At 38.9% G+C, this 18,368-nt stretch overlaps 1 protein-coding gene across 5 annotated transcripts in view; it reads left to right on the forward strand.

The window, feature by feature from the left end:
- The window catches only part of MPP7 (membrane palmitoylated protein 7), a 243,391-nt gene that overhangs the window by 131,876 nt on the left and 93,147 nt on the right, over window positions 1–18,368 (forward strand). For all 5 annotated transcript variants that reach the window (XM_019531481.1, XM_019531489.1, XM_019531504.1 and 2 more), the window contains exon 5: window positions 1,133–1,213. In XM_019531481.1, coding sequence (XP_019387026.1) covers window positions 1,133–1,213 — 81 coding nt within the window. The remainder of the gene's footprint in view (window positions 1–1,132; window positions 1,214–18,368) is intronic.

Below are 18,368 nucleotides of genomic sequence, written 5' to 3' on the forward strand. Positions count from 1 at the left end.
GAGGGATGTGGACAACATGGAGAGGGTCCAGAGGAGGGCCACTCGCATGATCAGGAGGCAGCAGGGCATGCCCTATGAGGAAAGGCTATGGGACCTGAACCTGTTCAGCCTCCACAAGAGAAGGCTGAGGGGGGATCTAGCAGCCTGTTACAAACTAAAACTAGTCAGAGGGGACCAGCAGGCATTGGGGAAGTCCCTGTTCCCCTGAGCACTGCTAGGAGTGACCAGGAATAACGGTCACAAGCTGGCAGAGGGTAGGTTTAGGTTAGGTATCAGGAGGCGCTAGATTACGGTCAGGGCAGCTAGGATCTGGAACCAGCTTCCAAGAGAAGTGGTGCTGGCTCCTACCCTGGGATTCTTTAAGAGTAGGCTAGATGTACACCTTGTTGGGGTTGTTTGACTCCAGTACTCTTTCCTGCCATGGCAGGGGTCGGACTTGGTGATCGGCTCAGGTCCCTTCTGACCCTAGAAACTATGAAACTCACAATTTTGTAGCACAACCAACCATAAATTACTGATCTTGTTGGTAGGGCATACTCTGTGCATTTTGGTGACTTGAATAGCTGGTGGGTGACCTGTTACAGACCATATCATGATTAACCTGCTTTACATTTAACAAGCTGCTTGCCATTTATGAGTAAACATAATAAAAGGTTTAGATTGCTTGCACTGTAGGGCTCTCAGCTTCCTAAACAGCACAGCTACTGTGGGTTTTTGGAAGCAGTGTGGATTTCACCACCTCATTCAGAAGTTGTTTTTTATAGACAGTGTCAAAGTTTGATCCAGTCGTTTTTACAAGCAGTTCTTTGTCTGCACGCAAAGGACCATTCACTTAAATGAAGTGCTGGGATTTGCCCTTATTGCTATAAATCAGAACGTGATCTGGCTGCACTGTTGCCAGATATGATTACTTGAGTTAAACTGAGCCGAAAGGCCTGTCTTAAATCTGGTCAGCTGAGGGCCAGAAAAGAAGCTCAATGATTGATAGTCTGTTTTTTTTCATGCTGGCTTCTGTTTGAATACACTGGAAAGTAATAACCTTGAACAAGATAGATTCTCAGTTGTCACTGATGCATTGGGTAAAACAATGTGCTTGCTAATGTTCTTTGTGTCAATTCAATCTCTCTCACAGCTGGCTGAGGAGCTACAGAGCAAACCATTGAGCAGTGAGATCAGAGAGCTGTTGAAACTGCTGTCAAAACCCAATCTCAAGGTGGGGAAGTGTTACACCTGCAAAGTACACACAAACATACACACTTTTTCTCTCTTCCCTCCTTCTCCCCCTTTCTAAGGAATTTGTCTGCTTCAAGTTACTTACATATATGAATAGTTCTATGGAAGAACACAATGTTAATAGTAAAAATATGCTACAGAGAGAGGCAATTAATAATGTTTATAAAATTCACAAAACATTTACAAATTTATTATAATGTTAATGAAATTTGCAAAGATGCTTCAGGAGAGAGGATTTGGTTACTTACAATTGGCTATTCCAAAAAAAAGCTGTAGTATGAAAATTAAACCCCAAATATCTTTTTCTTTAAATGTTCTCAGTAAAGTTGTAAAAACATTAAAATTATAGCTGTGACTAAACTGTAAGTTGTTTTTTGATTTGTGGTGATTATAGAGAACATCATTTAAAAATAGTGAACATGCATCAATAGGGTTTTATGTATTGGGAAATGAACTTAGTATAATTTTTCAAATGCCTCAAAATCAGCATTTTATCTTACAAAAACCCATAAGATTCCTTAGAAAGTCTTGTGTGGATTCACCTGTGTTTAAGTGACAATGTGCTATGGTGTAACTAAGTATGTACCTTCAATTTGTTCTCTCCTCCACCATATGATGAAAGAGTGCATCATACATGCATGTTCCCACATATGAATTAACAGCTATTAGTTAATACTAACTTTGGTGTGGAGGAGCAGAAGTTGCTGTTTTTAGCCAAGTTCTCTCTAAAATCCTTATGCTTAGTTCTGTTCATTGGCCATAGCTCAACAACTGAAATGCCCTAGTACCTTTAAACTGTTCCAAGACTGAAGACAGAGCATTATGGGCTCAGTGTTCATATATTTCTTCTTCTACACCTCATCATTACACGGTGACAACCTGCTTTGCTCAGAAGTGATAAGCAATAAGTAGGCTTTAATGGTAAATTTTGCTCAGTTTGACTATTCAAAAAGAACTGGCACATCTAAGACCAAAGACTCTTAAGCTTTACTATGTATTTACATACATATAGTAGATCATATGCAATTTACAGCATTGAAACACTGATGAAACGAGTCTAATAACTGTTCACTAGTCTTGAATATATATGTTTTAAGAGGCAACGTCGTCTTTCAAAAAGCGTTATAATGATGTAATACATCAGTGCTGCTTTTATGACTAGATCATGCATAGATGTTCATTAGTTTTCTGCTTTTTCTAAGCTTTAGTTTGGAGGCAGTATCAAATTGATAACCTACATACATGATTAGCCAATAACAGGAGACAAAATCATTCTGGTTTAATGTAGTGTATTATGGCTGTTTATTCTTTGCATGACTTTATCATTTTCCTAGCACCAGTCCTTGGCTGGAAACAAGTTTTTTTGGTGCTGTTTTTTAATGGGACCAACTACACAGTGGGAAAGATGTTAGGCAAGCTTTTGAACTAATGGCATGTTATGTTCAACTTCCCATGCTGAAAATGCTGGCATGTTATAGTCCACAGATCCAAAGTTTTACTATGGTAGATCATACATGTTTTACAGTGCTGAAGTTTTAATGAATTGAGGCTAACAGCTGCCCACTGATATTGTTTCTAAGGCATTTATATTGACTTTCATAAAGAGTTATAATAGTATAGTGCATTTTATCAGACCTGAAGAAGGACACTTAGTCCCTGAAAGCTTGTCTAATATCTTTCCCAATTATATGGTTGGTCCAATAAAATACTAAAACCCTAGCTTCTCTCATATTTCTTGGATCATCATGGTTACAACAGTATTCCAACCCTAATAGAGTCCTTGACTTGGGCATTTAGGAACTGCTTTAGTAAAATATTCTTCAGTGGTCTTGCTTCAACAGTTATTTTTTTTCCTTTTTTAAATGGAAACTTAACAACTGTCTTAAGCTAGTCAAAGATCTTTTCTTGCTGTGGAAGAGAGGAATGGCTGGGTAAAGGGCAATAGTAATGACTTGTGCTGATTACTTCATTCCAGGGCAAAGAGGGAAAGAATAAAGACTCAGTCTTACCTTTCCATATTAGTACATGAGATTAAGTAATACAGACCCCTGAGGCTGAGGGGTGGGCAGGCATTTTCTTTCCCTGCCTCTGGACATTTGGGGTAAACTGTTTTATAAAACAGCATTCGCATGGAGCTAAAAGCCATTTAAGTAACTGGGGGGTTTTTTCCTCCCACTGTTGCAGCACCATTTTTACTATTAAAATTTATGAGAGAGTTGTCTGATGTCATAAATGGACATTATTGTTCTGCTGAGAGATTTCTCTGCTCACCAAGTTTATAACTGTAACTTTTAGGTGGAGCCACCAGGAGTATTTCCTGCCTTTCTCAAGCCAGAATGTAATCCCTGCACTGTCAGGTTGCATGTAAGATGTACTTCTAAAATTGTGTTTCTGCAGGCCTGGCTAAGGAGGAGAGCAGACCTGGGAAAGTGGTTTTGGAAGGCTAGTCAGGATTAGTTAGCAAGATATAAACGTAGAGGTGTTCAGTAACTGAATTATTCAGATGAACATGGTATATTACAAACTTAAATTTTATTTTAAAACATGAGTCTCTATTTACTTCTAACTCCCACAGATCATAAAGATCACTATATTTGTTTCTGTTGGTTTTTAAACTTTGACAAATTCATGGTGTTCAGTGCTGTGTTTTTTCTCCAACCACAAAGAAAGAGGTTTTAGTTTGCTGCGCCCCAAGTCATTTAAGGCACATTATGCTGCTGAATTTACAGAGGTTGGAATTAATGTGCAATACATTGCCAAGGCATGCAAACACCAAAACCATTAAAGCGGTGCAAAAGCATTTAGACCGCTTTAAAGTGTTGTACACACACCCCCCTCGTTTCATCTACATGCAGCTTATCTCTCCTGATCAAAACAGAACCCTGGAGCACACCAGCATATTTAGCACCAGGAAGAAATCAAGTGGGTTTGTTCCTCTTTGTGTAGGATATTATGGAATGGATTAGAGCCAAGCATAATAGTTTGAAGGAAGACCACGTGCTTGCTTGGTGATGCAGATTTAAAGCTCAGCTGCAGAATCAACCATGTGAACATGGCTCACACACATTGAATATCACAAATGAAAGTAACTAGTGATTTATGGTCTAAATGTGTAATTTTATAAATGTCTTTAACTTATAAAAATATACTGTTATACTTTAGAACTTATTTTTAATTTCTTAGCTTGTTTACTGCATCATTTCAGTGGAGACAGATACTTTCTCATTCAACCTCAGCAAACATCTAATGTTGAAGTATATATTAAGGTGTGATGATGTTATGAAAACTATACAGGAAACCTGTCTAATTTCTGTAACTATGTTATAAAAATAATGAAGCCTTCTAAATTAAAATTTAACTGCCTTTGCCAAACAGAGAAAACTTACATTAGGGATATGTTATTTTGGATTTATTTCCACATGTTAGCTAGCAAAAATCAGACATTTCAATGGATTTGCCAGTCATTAGAGAAAATTAGAAGTGGACTCGTATAGAATTTTTAAAATGATAAACAGTCTCTTGGAAAAGGATGTTGGTTATGATCAAATTAGAATGGGAATTGAAGGGTTTGCTTTTCCTTTGTTTACTTGTATGGAAAATGTAACCTTTTTTGCTGTACTACTATAAAAACCACATGCAAATGGCCTACAATATGTGATGAGCTGCAGTAGTGAGATATGATGATTACCTTAAATGTAATGGAAGCACTCTGAGATTTATTTTCATTCATGTCTATATTGCATTATAGGGTGTACTAAGTTTGCTGAAGTCTTGCAGCTTTTGCTTTGTTATTATATTAGCCAGTCCTGGGATTTTTGTACTCCAGGATGAAAAGGCACCGTGGGAAGCATGGTATTGGACATCCAGCACCCTTTAAGGTCTTGGGGCATGGATGTCCAGGTTCCCGCTTCCTGATCCTGGACCTCCTGTACTAGCAGATGTGCAATAAGGACCTGATGAATTTTATCAGGGATTCCAAAAATGTTGTCCTATCGTGCACATCTGGCATGGCAGATGTATGGTAATGTTAATGTAAGAGTGATGATGTAGACATGATGGTCCAGAAATGATGTAAGGTGAGGATTTCTTAGGGTGATATCTTTTATTGGACCAATTATGTGGCTGGGAGAAACTCACAGACACGTTTTTGAATGGAAGACATTCTTCCTTGGGTCTCTCAGACTACATAGTTGGTCCAATAAAAGATATCACCCTAAGAAATCTTTGCCTTTCTCTGATTTATGTGAGATTCCACTACCTTCTATCTTCTTTCAAAACAACTAGAAAGAAGCACTAATTTAATGGGTTTTGAAAGGCTTATTTAACATGCATTGTATTATTATATTTTTAACATTCAGCGCGCACTTTTCCCCAAAAGTTCCTGCTGGAAATTGCTATGAGCGTTAATATGAGAGTAATACAGTATAGACAGTTTCTGCCTGTTATGTGCAAAAGAGAATGTAAAATCTGCAGATGAAAATTTGGTGGCTGGGGAGCGATAGCAGAAATTTCTGCTTCTCTGCTGCCAAATTTCTGGATTTATGGGGAGCCGCACAGGCTGCATAGCACTCTGGTGGCCTGGGTCCCAATCCAGGGATACAGAATTGACTGGAGGCAGTATGGGCTCTGATCCTTCAGCTCAAGGCCATGGAAGGTGGTGCAGGGCCAGATTCGGCCTGCAAACCAGCCCCAAGCTGCTCATTTGACCCATGCCAGCAAGAAATTAAACATCAGAGTTAGACTAAAGGCCTGTTACCTTTGCAGCTTTCATAGCTATTCCAGGGCCTTGTTTAGCTATCACAAAGCAAAGATAGGTAGCAGTTGCTGCTGTAACAGGAAATCTTCATGAACACACAAGGTCTCCTAGAACTGGTTAGTTTAAGGGATTTTCTTCCCACTACCTTTTAGATTTTATCTTTTAGCTATTTAATAAAAATGAAGCTGGCCTTTCCTATTTGTTAGCATAGTCTTGTGTTGAATTAGTTAATATCACTGGCAGCTAGCCACCACCATTTTCAGTTGGTTAGTAGTATGGCACGTGCCATTACTTCAGTTAAACAAGAATGAAAGGGGTTCTTGTAGTGATGTTTCATTCTGTATAATTAAGGATAATGAGCTGTATTTGAAGGTGTTAATTCCCAGCTTGTCTGGAAAAAGAATACTCTATCCAATTACTAGCTTTTCCTTTGCAGTTCTTTAATGACTTTCTCAGAATCTCCTGTCCTGATGTGATGCCATGAATTAGATATATTTAATGTCTGTTACAGGATGACCTCGCAAGAAGACGGTTAAAAAATTCATTTGACATTCTAGTTTTGCTGAGGGATTTAGATTTAAATTGAGTTGATATGGTTTTGTATGTATGAGAGTGAAATGCAACTAAAATTTTCCATAATTCGGTCTACGTGTACACTATATATTCACCACATTTATGAAAGAGGGGTGCTGACTAGAAACACTAAGCAGGTGCTTTCCTTGTTGCGTTTATAAAATATAGCGATGTGCAACACACAACTGGTGCCCATGATTTATATATATTTTATATATGAAGCAAACCCTTCAATTTCCATTGTAATTTGATGATAACCAACATCCTTTTTTCTAGAAACTAACTCAAATATCTTGGTGAGAAATTCTAGTTGATGGTGATCATTAACAGGTTATACAGGTATCAAACTAAAACCCAAACTATTAATTAAAAAAAACCAAAACAAAACTTTGGTTTGTCTATAAAGATATCCATCCATGTGTGTGTTTTTGAATAAAAATACATGCACACTCACATGTCCCTTGAGTTTTGTGTGCGTGCACACACACACACACACGCACACACACACACACACACACAATGCTAGTGTAGATAAAATAAAGCTTCATGTACTGTGCTCTGTCATAATGGTAGAAGGTTTGGTGGGGGGGTTTTATGGGAGACAATCTCTGTTGAAAGGAGACTGTAGTGAACTGACAATTCTGTGGAAAGTACTGAGTCTAGTGTGATTGGTGTTCAGATGGTTCCAAAATTATTTGGCTGTGTTTCACTAGGGAAAGCAATGGACCTGGCCCAACCATTTAGTAATATATGTTAGTTAGTTTATAATCACATGGTCAGTATCAAGTACGTACTGTGACAGCAGTGTCATGGCTGATAGAAAGGAGGGGAAGAGAAGCAGGATCCTAGAGAGGCAGTGAAATGAGAGAAAGATTAAAAGGATAACAGGAGCGCTATTAAATTGGAACCTGACACATGCTACAACTATAAGTATAAGGCATGTCTTTTGGGAGCAGGGTGTTGTTTTTTTTAACTAGCAAGTGTTTAACCTGCATAGGTTTTCTTCATTCACTAGACCTATACCAGTAAAATAATACATAAAAGAAACTTTTATTTCTTGAACCAGACTTATACTTGGGATACTTTCCAGAAGAGATAATGTATCATGTATGGTGGGCATCTTTCTGCTTTTGAGAACTGGTATGCTATTTACCTAAAGCTTTAATTCCTTGAAAGTATGGGGATACTTTTCAAATACAAAATTAAACATTTTGCAGAAGTCAGTATAATATAAAGCTGAATATTCATATGGATATTCCAAATATTTTTTTTAAGTTTTCAATTTATATTTAATTTTAAATAAATAAATAAATAAACCCCATGATTAATAACTCCATTCCTTCTCTAACAAGCTGGTTGAGCTATTCTCTTTTTGATTTAGAGCCATGGCATGAAAGTGTAATTTATCTTTTTATTTTTAAAATAATTTGAAATTTATAAACTAAAACAATACTATTGGACTTAACGTTTCAGGCTGTTAAACTTTGTTACTCTGCCTTCAGGCCATAAAGGTTGTTCTGTCACAAAGAATGGACACCAGTTTTAATCCCTTTTCTTTCTCTGGAGAACATTTACATTCCACTCGTATTTAACTCCGGAGTGTAATAACAGAAATTGCATACCTAATTAGGTATATATGACAATTAAGAATTTACTTTCTAAATAAGTTTCTGTCAGGGTGAGTTCAGTTGTTTGTTTATTTGTTTCTGTTGTGGTTGCCCGGCAGTGCTGCTAATTATTTGAAATGTATAAGCCACTGTCCTGAAAATTATTTTGAAGGATGTTTCCATCTCTTCTGCTTTGGAGGATTTTGGACTTTTTTCTAAGTCCTTAAGAATTCCCATGATAGTTCTGACTACCTCCAGGAGAATTCTTTGCATACTGTTTGTGGGCATTGAAAGGATTGCCTGCTTCTCCCATGAAGGGCAAAGCAGAAACATAAGCAAGGGCACGAGACACAATTGCATGAGGCAATCTGAATGTAGCAAGGTAAAAGAATATCTAAACTATTTGGAACATTTCAGAAATTGTACCTGTAGCTAAACTGAGAACAAGCATTGGACATTCTTAAAGTATTTTTCTTGGCTACTTCTGCTACTCTAGAATGAATAGAATTTTGGAAGTAATTTTAAGATAACTTGCGGAGTGAAGGGAAAACCACTCTTGTACAGACAGCTCTGGGAATACTTTAAAATTGACTTGCTCATAGACAACCTTTATAGAAAAAAGCTGTTCAGAGAATTTATAGTTTTATTAAACTTCGTTAGTTGTATGTTTTTTGGATTTTTTCCCCCCAAATTGCTTTAAAACGAAGTCTGAAAGGCATGCCACTGGTATGCAGCACAAAGGTATATATGAGATGTGTACTTACTATTTCATTATTTGCAATTGGTTGGTTTGTTTTAGTTTTATTTATACCTTTTATACCTTTATTTATACAAAAATGTTAATTAGTCTTCACTTGAAAAATTGCATCACAAGGGGTGATTGCACTGCCTACAAAGTACCCATCTTAATTTTCAGATGATTTATTGCAACATTAGCACTTACAGAAAAAATCCATATATTTCTGAAAATGTGTTGTACATTCATTTTTATATAATTGACATGGAGCTCTACAGCGTGTTTTGATTGTCACTTTTAAGTGAACAGACAGTATTCCTACAGCCAGTCAACTCTGAGGCTGAGGCAGTTTTGAATGTTAAGAGATAGGGAGGCTCTTCCCTTCTAGCTATCTCTTCTTATCTGGAGAAGAATTATGGTGATTTTAAAGCAAAGGATTAAATTTGTGTTCATATATTTCATGCATTTATTTTTAAATGGCTCTTTACTAGTTCTGTAGTAGAGGTCACCTGGATATAGAAGGAATTTTTGATCCACTGATATATTTAGTAATCAAATCTAGATTCTTTCTATGTGCTATTCATAGTCTGTGCTATCTGAATCCATCTCTCTGCTACTTGGAAAGAAATAACTGTTTTAGGACCTGTTACAGAAATTAGTAAGTGAAGTTCTACAGCCAGTGTTATGTAGGAAATCAGAGAGAAAGTTCATAATAGTTCCTCTTACTCTTCAAACTGTGTGAACTTATGAAAAGTAGAGACATTAGAACTTTAACTCAGAATTATCTGTGTGTGGTTCTGTGTTGATCCTTTCCCCTCCATTCTGGCAACCTTGAAGAAGCTAGTTCTTAAATTTATCAGTTTTAGATCTTTACTTTTCATTCTGTTGTGTTCATGTCCAGTGTCATTTTAAAGAGACTCCTTACAGTTTTGTTTTTTGTTACTTTTGGTTTGGAGGCATTTGAATCAAGCTGCTTAGCTGTGTTTTGTTTTGGGAAAATATAACTATGAGTATATAAGTAGTATTGAGAAAGGAAAGCATAAATTTGCTTTAATAAAACATAAATAAATATCTTAATTTGCGTATGTAGCAGTCAGAAGACGTCAACAGGCAATCACGGTGCATTGCTCATGTGTTAGGAGCTGATAAAATAAACGATTAACAGTATAAAGGAGAGCATTGGTAAGGCATAGGGGGTGCATGCGGGTGCATGTGTACCTCCTGAGCATGACGGTGCACTCCCTGTGAAAAGGCATTGTCAACACTGCCAACGGTGCCTGTGGACACCACCCCCCTGCTCTGCCAACACTACCGGTGGTGTCTGCAGGGAGTCCATGATTGTTGCTGGCCGCTGCCAGCCTGTGGGTGGTCGCTGACTGCTGGTCAGTGCTCGCCACCCCTGCAGCCGCCTGCAGGAGCTCCCCACTTGCCACCGACAGTGCCACTGCCACCTGCGGGAGCTCACCATGCCCCCCCAACCTCCAGGGACACATGAAGGAAAAGCAAGAATACAGGATAAATGTATTTTTAATGAAGACCAGCTCATTAGTTAGGAAGACTATCAGCCCTTTTTCATGAAATAACTTAATTGCTCAAAGTTGGGCAGCCTGAGCTGTTGCAAGTCTTGAGGTATGGAAATGTAAATGGTCCCTAGAAGCCAACTATATTAAAACCAAAAGTGAAGCCAGGCAGATTGTCATTGGAGAACAGGGGATTTGAAAAGCAGCTCAAAGAAACTCTTCAGTTGCACAAAACTAGTTCTACCACATGAATTACCCAGTACTAACCCGTGTACTGAATACTGTATTGCATGAATATAATGATGGCATTCATATACTTTGTAAATGGTTGGCAACAGTGAGAAAATATTTAGCAGGGTAAAATCACATTGTTATCAAGGCGTAATTCTGCTCAGCTAGTAAAAATGGAAAAAAATAGTAATTATACAGAGATGAGACTATCTGTTTAAAGGGAGATTAAATCTATTTTCCCTTTTTTGTCAGTGAAACTTGGTTGTCTCCTCTTGATTCTTCCTGTAGCTTTTCTTTCTTTCAACTGCCTCTTCTTTCATAGAAAGCTATACACTTTGGTTTTTCCAGTATTCCTTACCATTTTTCCTGTATCTAGATCATTGTTGAATATATTTAACAGCAATTTCCATGTAGATATTTGTATGTGTATTCCTGGTCTTTATCTGTGTCTTTACCTTTTTCTTACAAATGCCAGCACTGTACTTCTTTCTCCCCTGATTACCTAGGGAGTATTTTTATTCATCACTGTCAAGAGCTTTGTCACAAGCAGTTTGAAAGGCCATGTCAACGATTGACTTCTGCTATAGCCTGTTTTTTTTTGACCCTGCTGAAAGGTTTTAATACATAATTGACAATCATGTGTTTACCAGAGCTGATGTCTTTATAGCCATCAATTTTTAATTATTTTACCTAGTACTTAGTTTAATGGGTTGTAATCCATTGCATTTGATGCCTATTTTGCCATTTTTTTTAAAGATAGATGCAATATTTGCTATCTTTCTGTTTGCCAGAAGAGTAGCTGATTTTAGTGAGACTGTGTTTCTCCACACTGAAAGTTTTACTGACTGATCAAACAAAAATCAAAGCAGACAAAAATAATTTTGTTAAGAACTATATTATTTTAGAAGTTGAGATGTTCATTTAACACTCTACCTGTGTAACTTCTCCAGCTAAATTTATATACATGTCACAGAGAGATTTCTTCAGGGTTTAGTGTTTCCCTTTGAGGAGGAATTGAGTCCACTCTCTGTTCAACTCCTTGTACAATTTTTTTTTTGGGGGGGAGGGAAGAGACTTGCGGGGTTTGGTCTTCAAGCCTCATGACTTGGCCTGATTAATCTGGAAATCCAGGGTGCAAGCCTAGGATCCTTCAAAGCCATTCCCATCATCTCATTGCTTAGTTTGAGCATTCACGGAGATGGAGCAAGTATTGCAGAGCTTGTTTCTTTGCACCAGTACTGGGCTCAGCAAAGAGGTTGTATAGATAATTGACATCATCCTTTCTGAGAGGCAAGTTTTTGTATGAAGAACTATGATCTTTGCTCTTATTTTTCCTTAGTGGTTATTGCTTTTCCTTAGGAGATTTGGTTCAAAGAAGAAGATGTACGCTGTCACAGCAAAGACCTTTTTTTTTTTTCAAAATAGGACCTGTTCACACATTACCAGGTTATTAAAAGTTGGTTTGTTTCTTATCCAAATGATTTTGAGCATACAGAACAGCTATTTATGTTTGGGGAGGATACTTTAAAGGGGCCCTCACCTCAAGAACACCAAAACTAAATGAATCTGGTTGCAAAGTTAAGAGGCATATGTGAGGGACTATGGGTTATATTGTGATATTTCAATGTTCACTGTATTCACATTATTCTTATGTTGTATGACTCAGTTTATCTCCTTAAGATGTGCACAGAGGAGGGATTAAATGCCAGGGCTGGCTGGACCTGTCACATTAGCAGAGCCTTGAATGGCTTTGTTGACATATCAACAAAGGTGAGATGGCCAGCTCCCAGAAGGTGTCCAGAGGAGATGAGCATGACAGTGGCAGAGAAGGCTGGAAAACTACAGCTTGGCAGCTCCTGCCAGAAGAGTCCAGGAACTGAGAGAAGAGAAGCTTTGGGAAACTGGAGTGACTGGAAAGGGGACAATTGAGTATCTTTGGGGGTGAGAGACTTAGATATGTCAGTCTGAAGTTAAGTAGAAGTCAGGGTAGATTTGCACCTTATCGACTAACCAAAGTATGTGTATGTTTTATTTAAATTTCAATTCATGTATGTATCTATATGTACACACACACATATATTTTGGTTAGTAAATTTAACAGAGCAGAGAGAGAACCTCTGGGTGGGTGACCTTTTTGGCCCAGTCAATGCCTTTACTGAAGCAATGGTCCGATCTGTTTCTTGGAACTGTGGGTTGCTCTGCATCCCTCGAGGCGAGGGAGTCCCTGTCTCAGAACCAGAACTGGGTGTTAGCGCCTTCAGGCTTGCCTTGGAGAACCAGGGAGGGTGAGGAACTGAAAGGTGTGGGAAGGAGCCTTTCTCAGAGTAGGAAGGAGCTTAGGCTCCCCCCTTGTTTTGGAAGCCAGGTCTTGCCTTTCTTTAAGGGGTACTTGGATACCAGACAAGGCTACTGGGACTCTGAGCAAGCAACCCCTTCCAACCCCCACCCAAGGGTACTCCATGACAGCATATTATTCAGGAATTCTTCATTTTTGGTTTAAAATCAGAACTTAGTCTTCCATGATAATAGCCATGTGTGAGCAGAAGAGGAAGAGGCCACAATAAGAGGAAAAACATAGGGCTGCCATCTGGAAGAATATTAACACCTTTACCAGATGACATGGACTGGCTGCGTGTTTCTGTGGACACTGAGAATAGTTAGACTTTGGAAGTGTCTCCAGGGGTTCCAGGCAATGAGCAAAAGGAAGTAAAAGTCTGAACATGCGAAAGGTCTAGCTTTCTATTGGCTGTTACAGTCTGACTAACAGCTGCAGGTAAACCCATCAGTTTAGATTGGTGGATCTGATATGATTCCCTACATTTTCAGGCAAGGAAATTACCCTTTTGTGAAAGGAAGTTCATATGTTCAGGACTAAAAATCCAACATGGTTAAGAGGAAAAAGTAATATATACTTAATAATGATTCAAATAAGATGCAGCTATGCCAAGTATATTAATATATTACAGTTAAACACAGAAAGCACAAAAATGCACATACGCAATGTGGATTTTCAATATTTTGATAGTCGAGTCATACAAATGATTCAAAAACAAATTGGGAGGAAATTTCAATTGCTCTGTATGCAAGACTGAACCTGAATGCAAGTCAAGGATATTATTCTGACCATTTTAGGCATAGAGAATTATTTTATTTTTGTACAGACTTAATCACTGAAATCCTGCACTGCAACTTTGAGGTGGTCATAGCCAAAATATACAGAATATCTTGTTATGCTCTTGTTAAAGAGGGTACCACATCAAGTGATACCTAATTTCTCATGAAATTTTAGGTCCGTGGATTTCATGGTATGATCTAAGGAACATGTTTTGTTTATAGCTCTGGCTTCAGTTTTATTCCCTTTAGTCTCAAGAGTTTTCTGTTAGATATTTACAGTATGATATAGCTAATACATTAATTCCTTTAATGGTAGCTAAATTCTGTAACTTGATGTTTGTATTCAGTGTTGAAAGAATTAAGTGCAAATACTTTTATTTTATCTCACGAGTGTTTTGTTAACAAATTGACACTATCCCACCCTTCGATGGAATCTTACTACCTCTCTGCTTCGCAAATAGCTTCTTTAGTCATTTTCTGACTCGTTTACTGGCTTTGCTGCCTTCAGTTCATTAAGTTCCATTCTTTAGCCATTTCTTCAGCTACTTAAAGGTTTCTCTTGCTTATAATTTTATTACTTGCTCCTGCTGTGTCTGGATTTTTTTGGCCTAATTGATTGCTTCAGCTAATGTGACAGATTGTTCTTGTCTGTTAGTTGCTGCATCTGTTCCTGCCACTCCTTGTTACTGTTTTCACTTAAACACGTTCTTCTATTACTCCTTCTCATCTCTTCTAATATTTCTCTTGTCAGTCTTCTTTGCTACTGTCTCTCTCTTACTTGCTTGTTCAACGAGCTTTAAATAAAGCATCCCCACTACTGTTTTGAAGTGTGGGGATGCTGATGCACAAAAAGCTCAGGTTGCTTTAATTAGAGTGGCTCTCAGAGCATGAGCATACTACTCCTAGATCATCCCTGACTAATGTGTATCCATCCTCTTCTTGAAAATCTCTAAGTTTGGAGATTCCACAGCTTCCCTTCCTCACTGTTCTAACAGTGAAAAAGTTTTTCTTGATATCAATATAAACCTAATTTGCAACTTCAAATCATTGCTGTATCCTTCCCTGCAACAATGGATGAAAACATGTTCTCCCTCTTCTTAATGGCAACCCTTCAGATAGTTAAAGGGTTCTCTCTTGATTGTCTTTTTCACAAGCTGAAGTGACCATTTCTTTCATCCTCTCCTCATGAGGCTTGCCTTCCCAGCACTTTATTATTTTTGTTGCCTGCCTTTGGACCCTCTCTAAACTTCTTTCTATCCTTTTTAAAATATAGAGCCCAAAACTGCACACAACACTTTAGATGAGGCCAAGTAGAGAGGCACTGTCACCTCCTTATCTTGTACCTAATGTTCTTATTAATGCAGCCCAAAACATCATTTGCCTTTTGTACTGGTGCATCACACTGCAGACTCATCTCGAGTCTGTAATCTGCTAAGACTCCCAGATCCTTCTCTCTAGTGCTGCTATCCAGCCAGTTGTCACCCATTATATTTGTGTTTGTTGTTATTGTTCCCAAGATGTAGTACCTTACATTTACCAACTTTATTCTGTTGGCTGTAGCCCAGGTTTCCTAACTATCAAGGTCCTTCTGAATTTCATTTCTGCCCTTCAGTGTGTTTGCAGTCCTACCCAGTTTTGTGCTGTCTGCAGATTTGCTCAGGAAACTATCTGTTCCAGCATCCAAATCATTAATAGCACATTAAACAGCCCTGGGCCTAGGCTAGAGCCCTGTGAGACTCCACTCAGAACCTCCTTCCATTCTGACACTGATCCACTTAAAACTGCCCATTGTTTGCAGCTGTTTGAGCCCATTATCTATCCACCTTCTAGTGGTTTTATCCAGCCCACATTTCTCCAGTTTATGAAAAAGTCATCTGGGGACTCTGTCAAAAGCCTTATCGAAGTCCAGATATAATATATCTACTGTATTCCTTTCATCCACCCAGCTAGTTACTCTGTAAAAAAGAAGATCAGATATGTTTGGTATGATTTGTTCATAGTAATCCATGCTGGCAGCTTGTGATCAGCCTTTCCTACTGCAGCTGCTTGCACTTCCTTATACACTCCTGGGCATTTAGGTCAGGCTAACTAGTCTTTAATTCTCCAGGTCCTCCATCTTGCCTTTTTTTAGACAAGGGGCACTCTGTTTTCAAGTCCTCTGGTACCTTGCCTCCCACAACTTTATAAATATTATTACCTCGGGCTCCACACTCTCCTCCCCGAGTTCTTTCAGTACCCTGGGATGAAGTTCATCAGGCCCTGGTGACTTAAATTCATGCAGACCCATCAAAAGCTCTGACTGTCTCTCATGTTATCTCAACCCTCAGTTTGTCCCTTTGTTTCCAAATAATCTTATCTGTTTTAATTTTTTGTAAAGACTGAGGCAAACTGTTTAGCAGCTTCGCCTTCTTTGTGTATTGTCTGTTAAGAATTCACAGCATCTGTTTAGACTCGCAGTTTGCTTGGTCTCTCTTTCCTGGCCAACATATTTAAAAAAACCTCTTCTTGTCTTTTAACTTCCCTGGCCAGGTGAAGCTCATTTTTATTCCTCCCCATCTGACTGCTGTCCTGGCAAGCTGTTGCTGTTTCCTGGTACACTTCCTTAGTGACCTGCTCATTTTTCCATTGCCCATGTGCTTTCCTTTTGCTTTTGCGGCATTCTAGGAGATCCTTGTGCAGCCATATTGGTCGTTTGCTGTACTTCGTGTGCTTCTATCACGTCAGAATAGCTTCTGGCTGGGCTTCTGATATTGTGCTCTTTAGAAGCTTCCAGCTTTCGTTGGCTTTTATCCTTCAGTCTGTCCTTCCATGGCACCATGCCTCCTTGAGTCGCTTAAAATCCACCTTTTTGATATAGTTTCTTATTTGTGCTCAACTCATGCTTTCACCGTCTCAAAATGTATTAATTCTATCATCTTAGGATTTACTGCCTCTCAAGTTTCCCTTCACCTCATCCTCTACCAATTCTTTCCTGTGTGTCAGGAAAAGAAAAATGAGCAATTCCCCCTAATCATGTCCTCCACACAGTGTTGAGTAAGTTTCTGTATTATGTTTAGCAGTATTATTCTTCCAACATACATCTGAAAAATTGAAGCCTGTCATCAGGATCATCTCATAACTTTGGGATGATGTTTGTCCCCTTGAAGAGTGTTTCACTTACCTCTTCTTCCGGACTTGGCAGTCTATATCCAATTTTCACTATTATATTACTACTGAACTTTTTGCCTTTTTTATTCACCCAAATACACTTTGATTTGCTTCCTTCCTCCTGAACCATGGAAAAAGTGTATGTATTTTTTCATATAACACGATGCTACTACCTTTTCTCCTAACCCTGTTCTTTCAAAACAGACTACTGTCAATGCTGATATTCTAATGATAAGACTTGCCTCACCAAGTCTCCGTGATACTAATCAGATCATAGGGCTTTTTACAGCACTGTGACTTTCAGCTGATTGTAAGGAAGAACTCAGCCTTCAGAGGGCTGTAGCCCAGGGAGGGGTACTCAGCAGGTAAGGCCGCCTGCCTTGGGACACTTGGGGTGAACTGGAGCTGATACTGGCTAATGTGGAAGCAGCTAAGAAGAGGGTTAAAAAATTCCATGGGGGAGTGCAGGGAGGAGAGGAAAAACAGTACTTCTGGAGAGAGGTACAGAGCCAGAAAGGCCCTGCTATTTATCTGAAGGAAGACACCAGGTTCTGGGTCTTTATACCTTTGTTTGGGTTGATTTGTTTACTGGGACTGTAAATCCTCTCAGACTAATAAAACCTGTTTTAAAAGCCTGAATTGAGAGCTGACTTACCTAGCTAAGGAAGATGGGTGAATGACCCACGTGTACTCATCTTGCTTGTTTCTTGTATTTCTCTCACTTGTACATCAGGCATGTTTTGCATTTTGACCAGCTCATTTCCCTTTTGAATTCCTTATTGCTGTCCTGTGGTGCCCTGGCCCTTTCCCTGAGTTGAGCTGCTTCTCTTGGTCATCTCCCCTCGGGATTTTTTGCTCTGTTTCTTGTGGGTTTTGTTCATCATTCCCAATAGAACCTAGTTTAAAGCCCTCCTTACTAGGTTGGTTAGCTGTTCTTTTCAGTTCTGGTCAAATAAATCCTGTCTCTAAATAGCAGTCCTTCTCCCCAGAACATTTTCCCATTGTCAAAGAATCCAAAGCCTTCACATCAGCACTATCTCAGCCATGTGTTTACACCCATGACTTGATTGTCTCTGCTTAAGCCCACATCATTCACTGGGAGGACTGATGAGAACACCACTTGTGCGCCAAACTTCTTAAGCCTCCTGCCAAGAACCTTTCCCCTCATCTGCTCAGTGACACTTCTGACCACATAATTGGTGTCTGGATAAGCAGGAAAGGATAATGGTGCAAGGGACAAATGAGCTCTGGCAATCTTTCAGTGGCATCATAAAAACAAGTTCCAGGCAAACCGCACAGCTCTCAGGACCTCAGATCCAGACTGTAAATTAGTGCTTCTGTTCCCCAGGGAAGAGTCACCAACCACCAGCACCACCATTCTCCTCTTAGATTTCATAGACATTAGGGCTGGAAGGGACCTCGGGAGATCATCGAGTCCAGCCCCCTGCCCA

Source organism: Crocodylus porosus, unplaced genomic scaffold, assembly GCF_001723895.1.
Source record: "Crocodylus porosus isolate Cpor-Errol unplaced genomic scaffold, CroPor_comp1, whole genome shotgun sequence".
Taxonomy (NCBI): Eukaryota; Metazoa; Chordata; order Crocodylia; family Crocodylidae; genus Crocodylus; species Crocodylus porosus.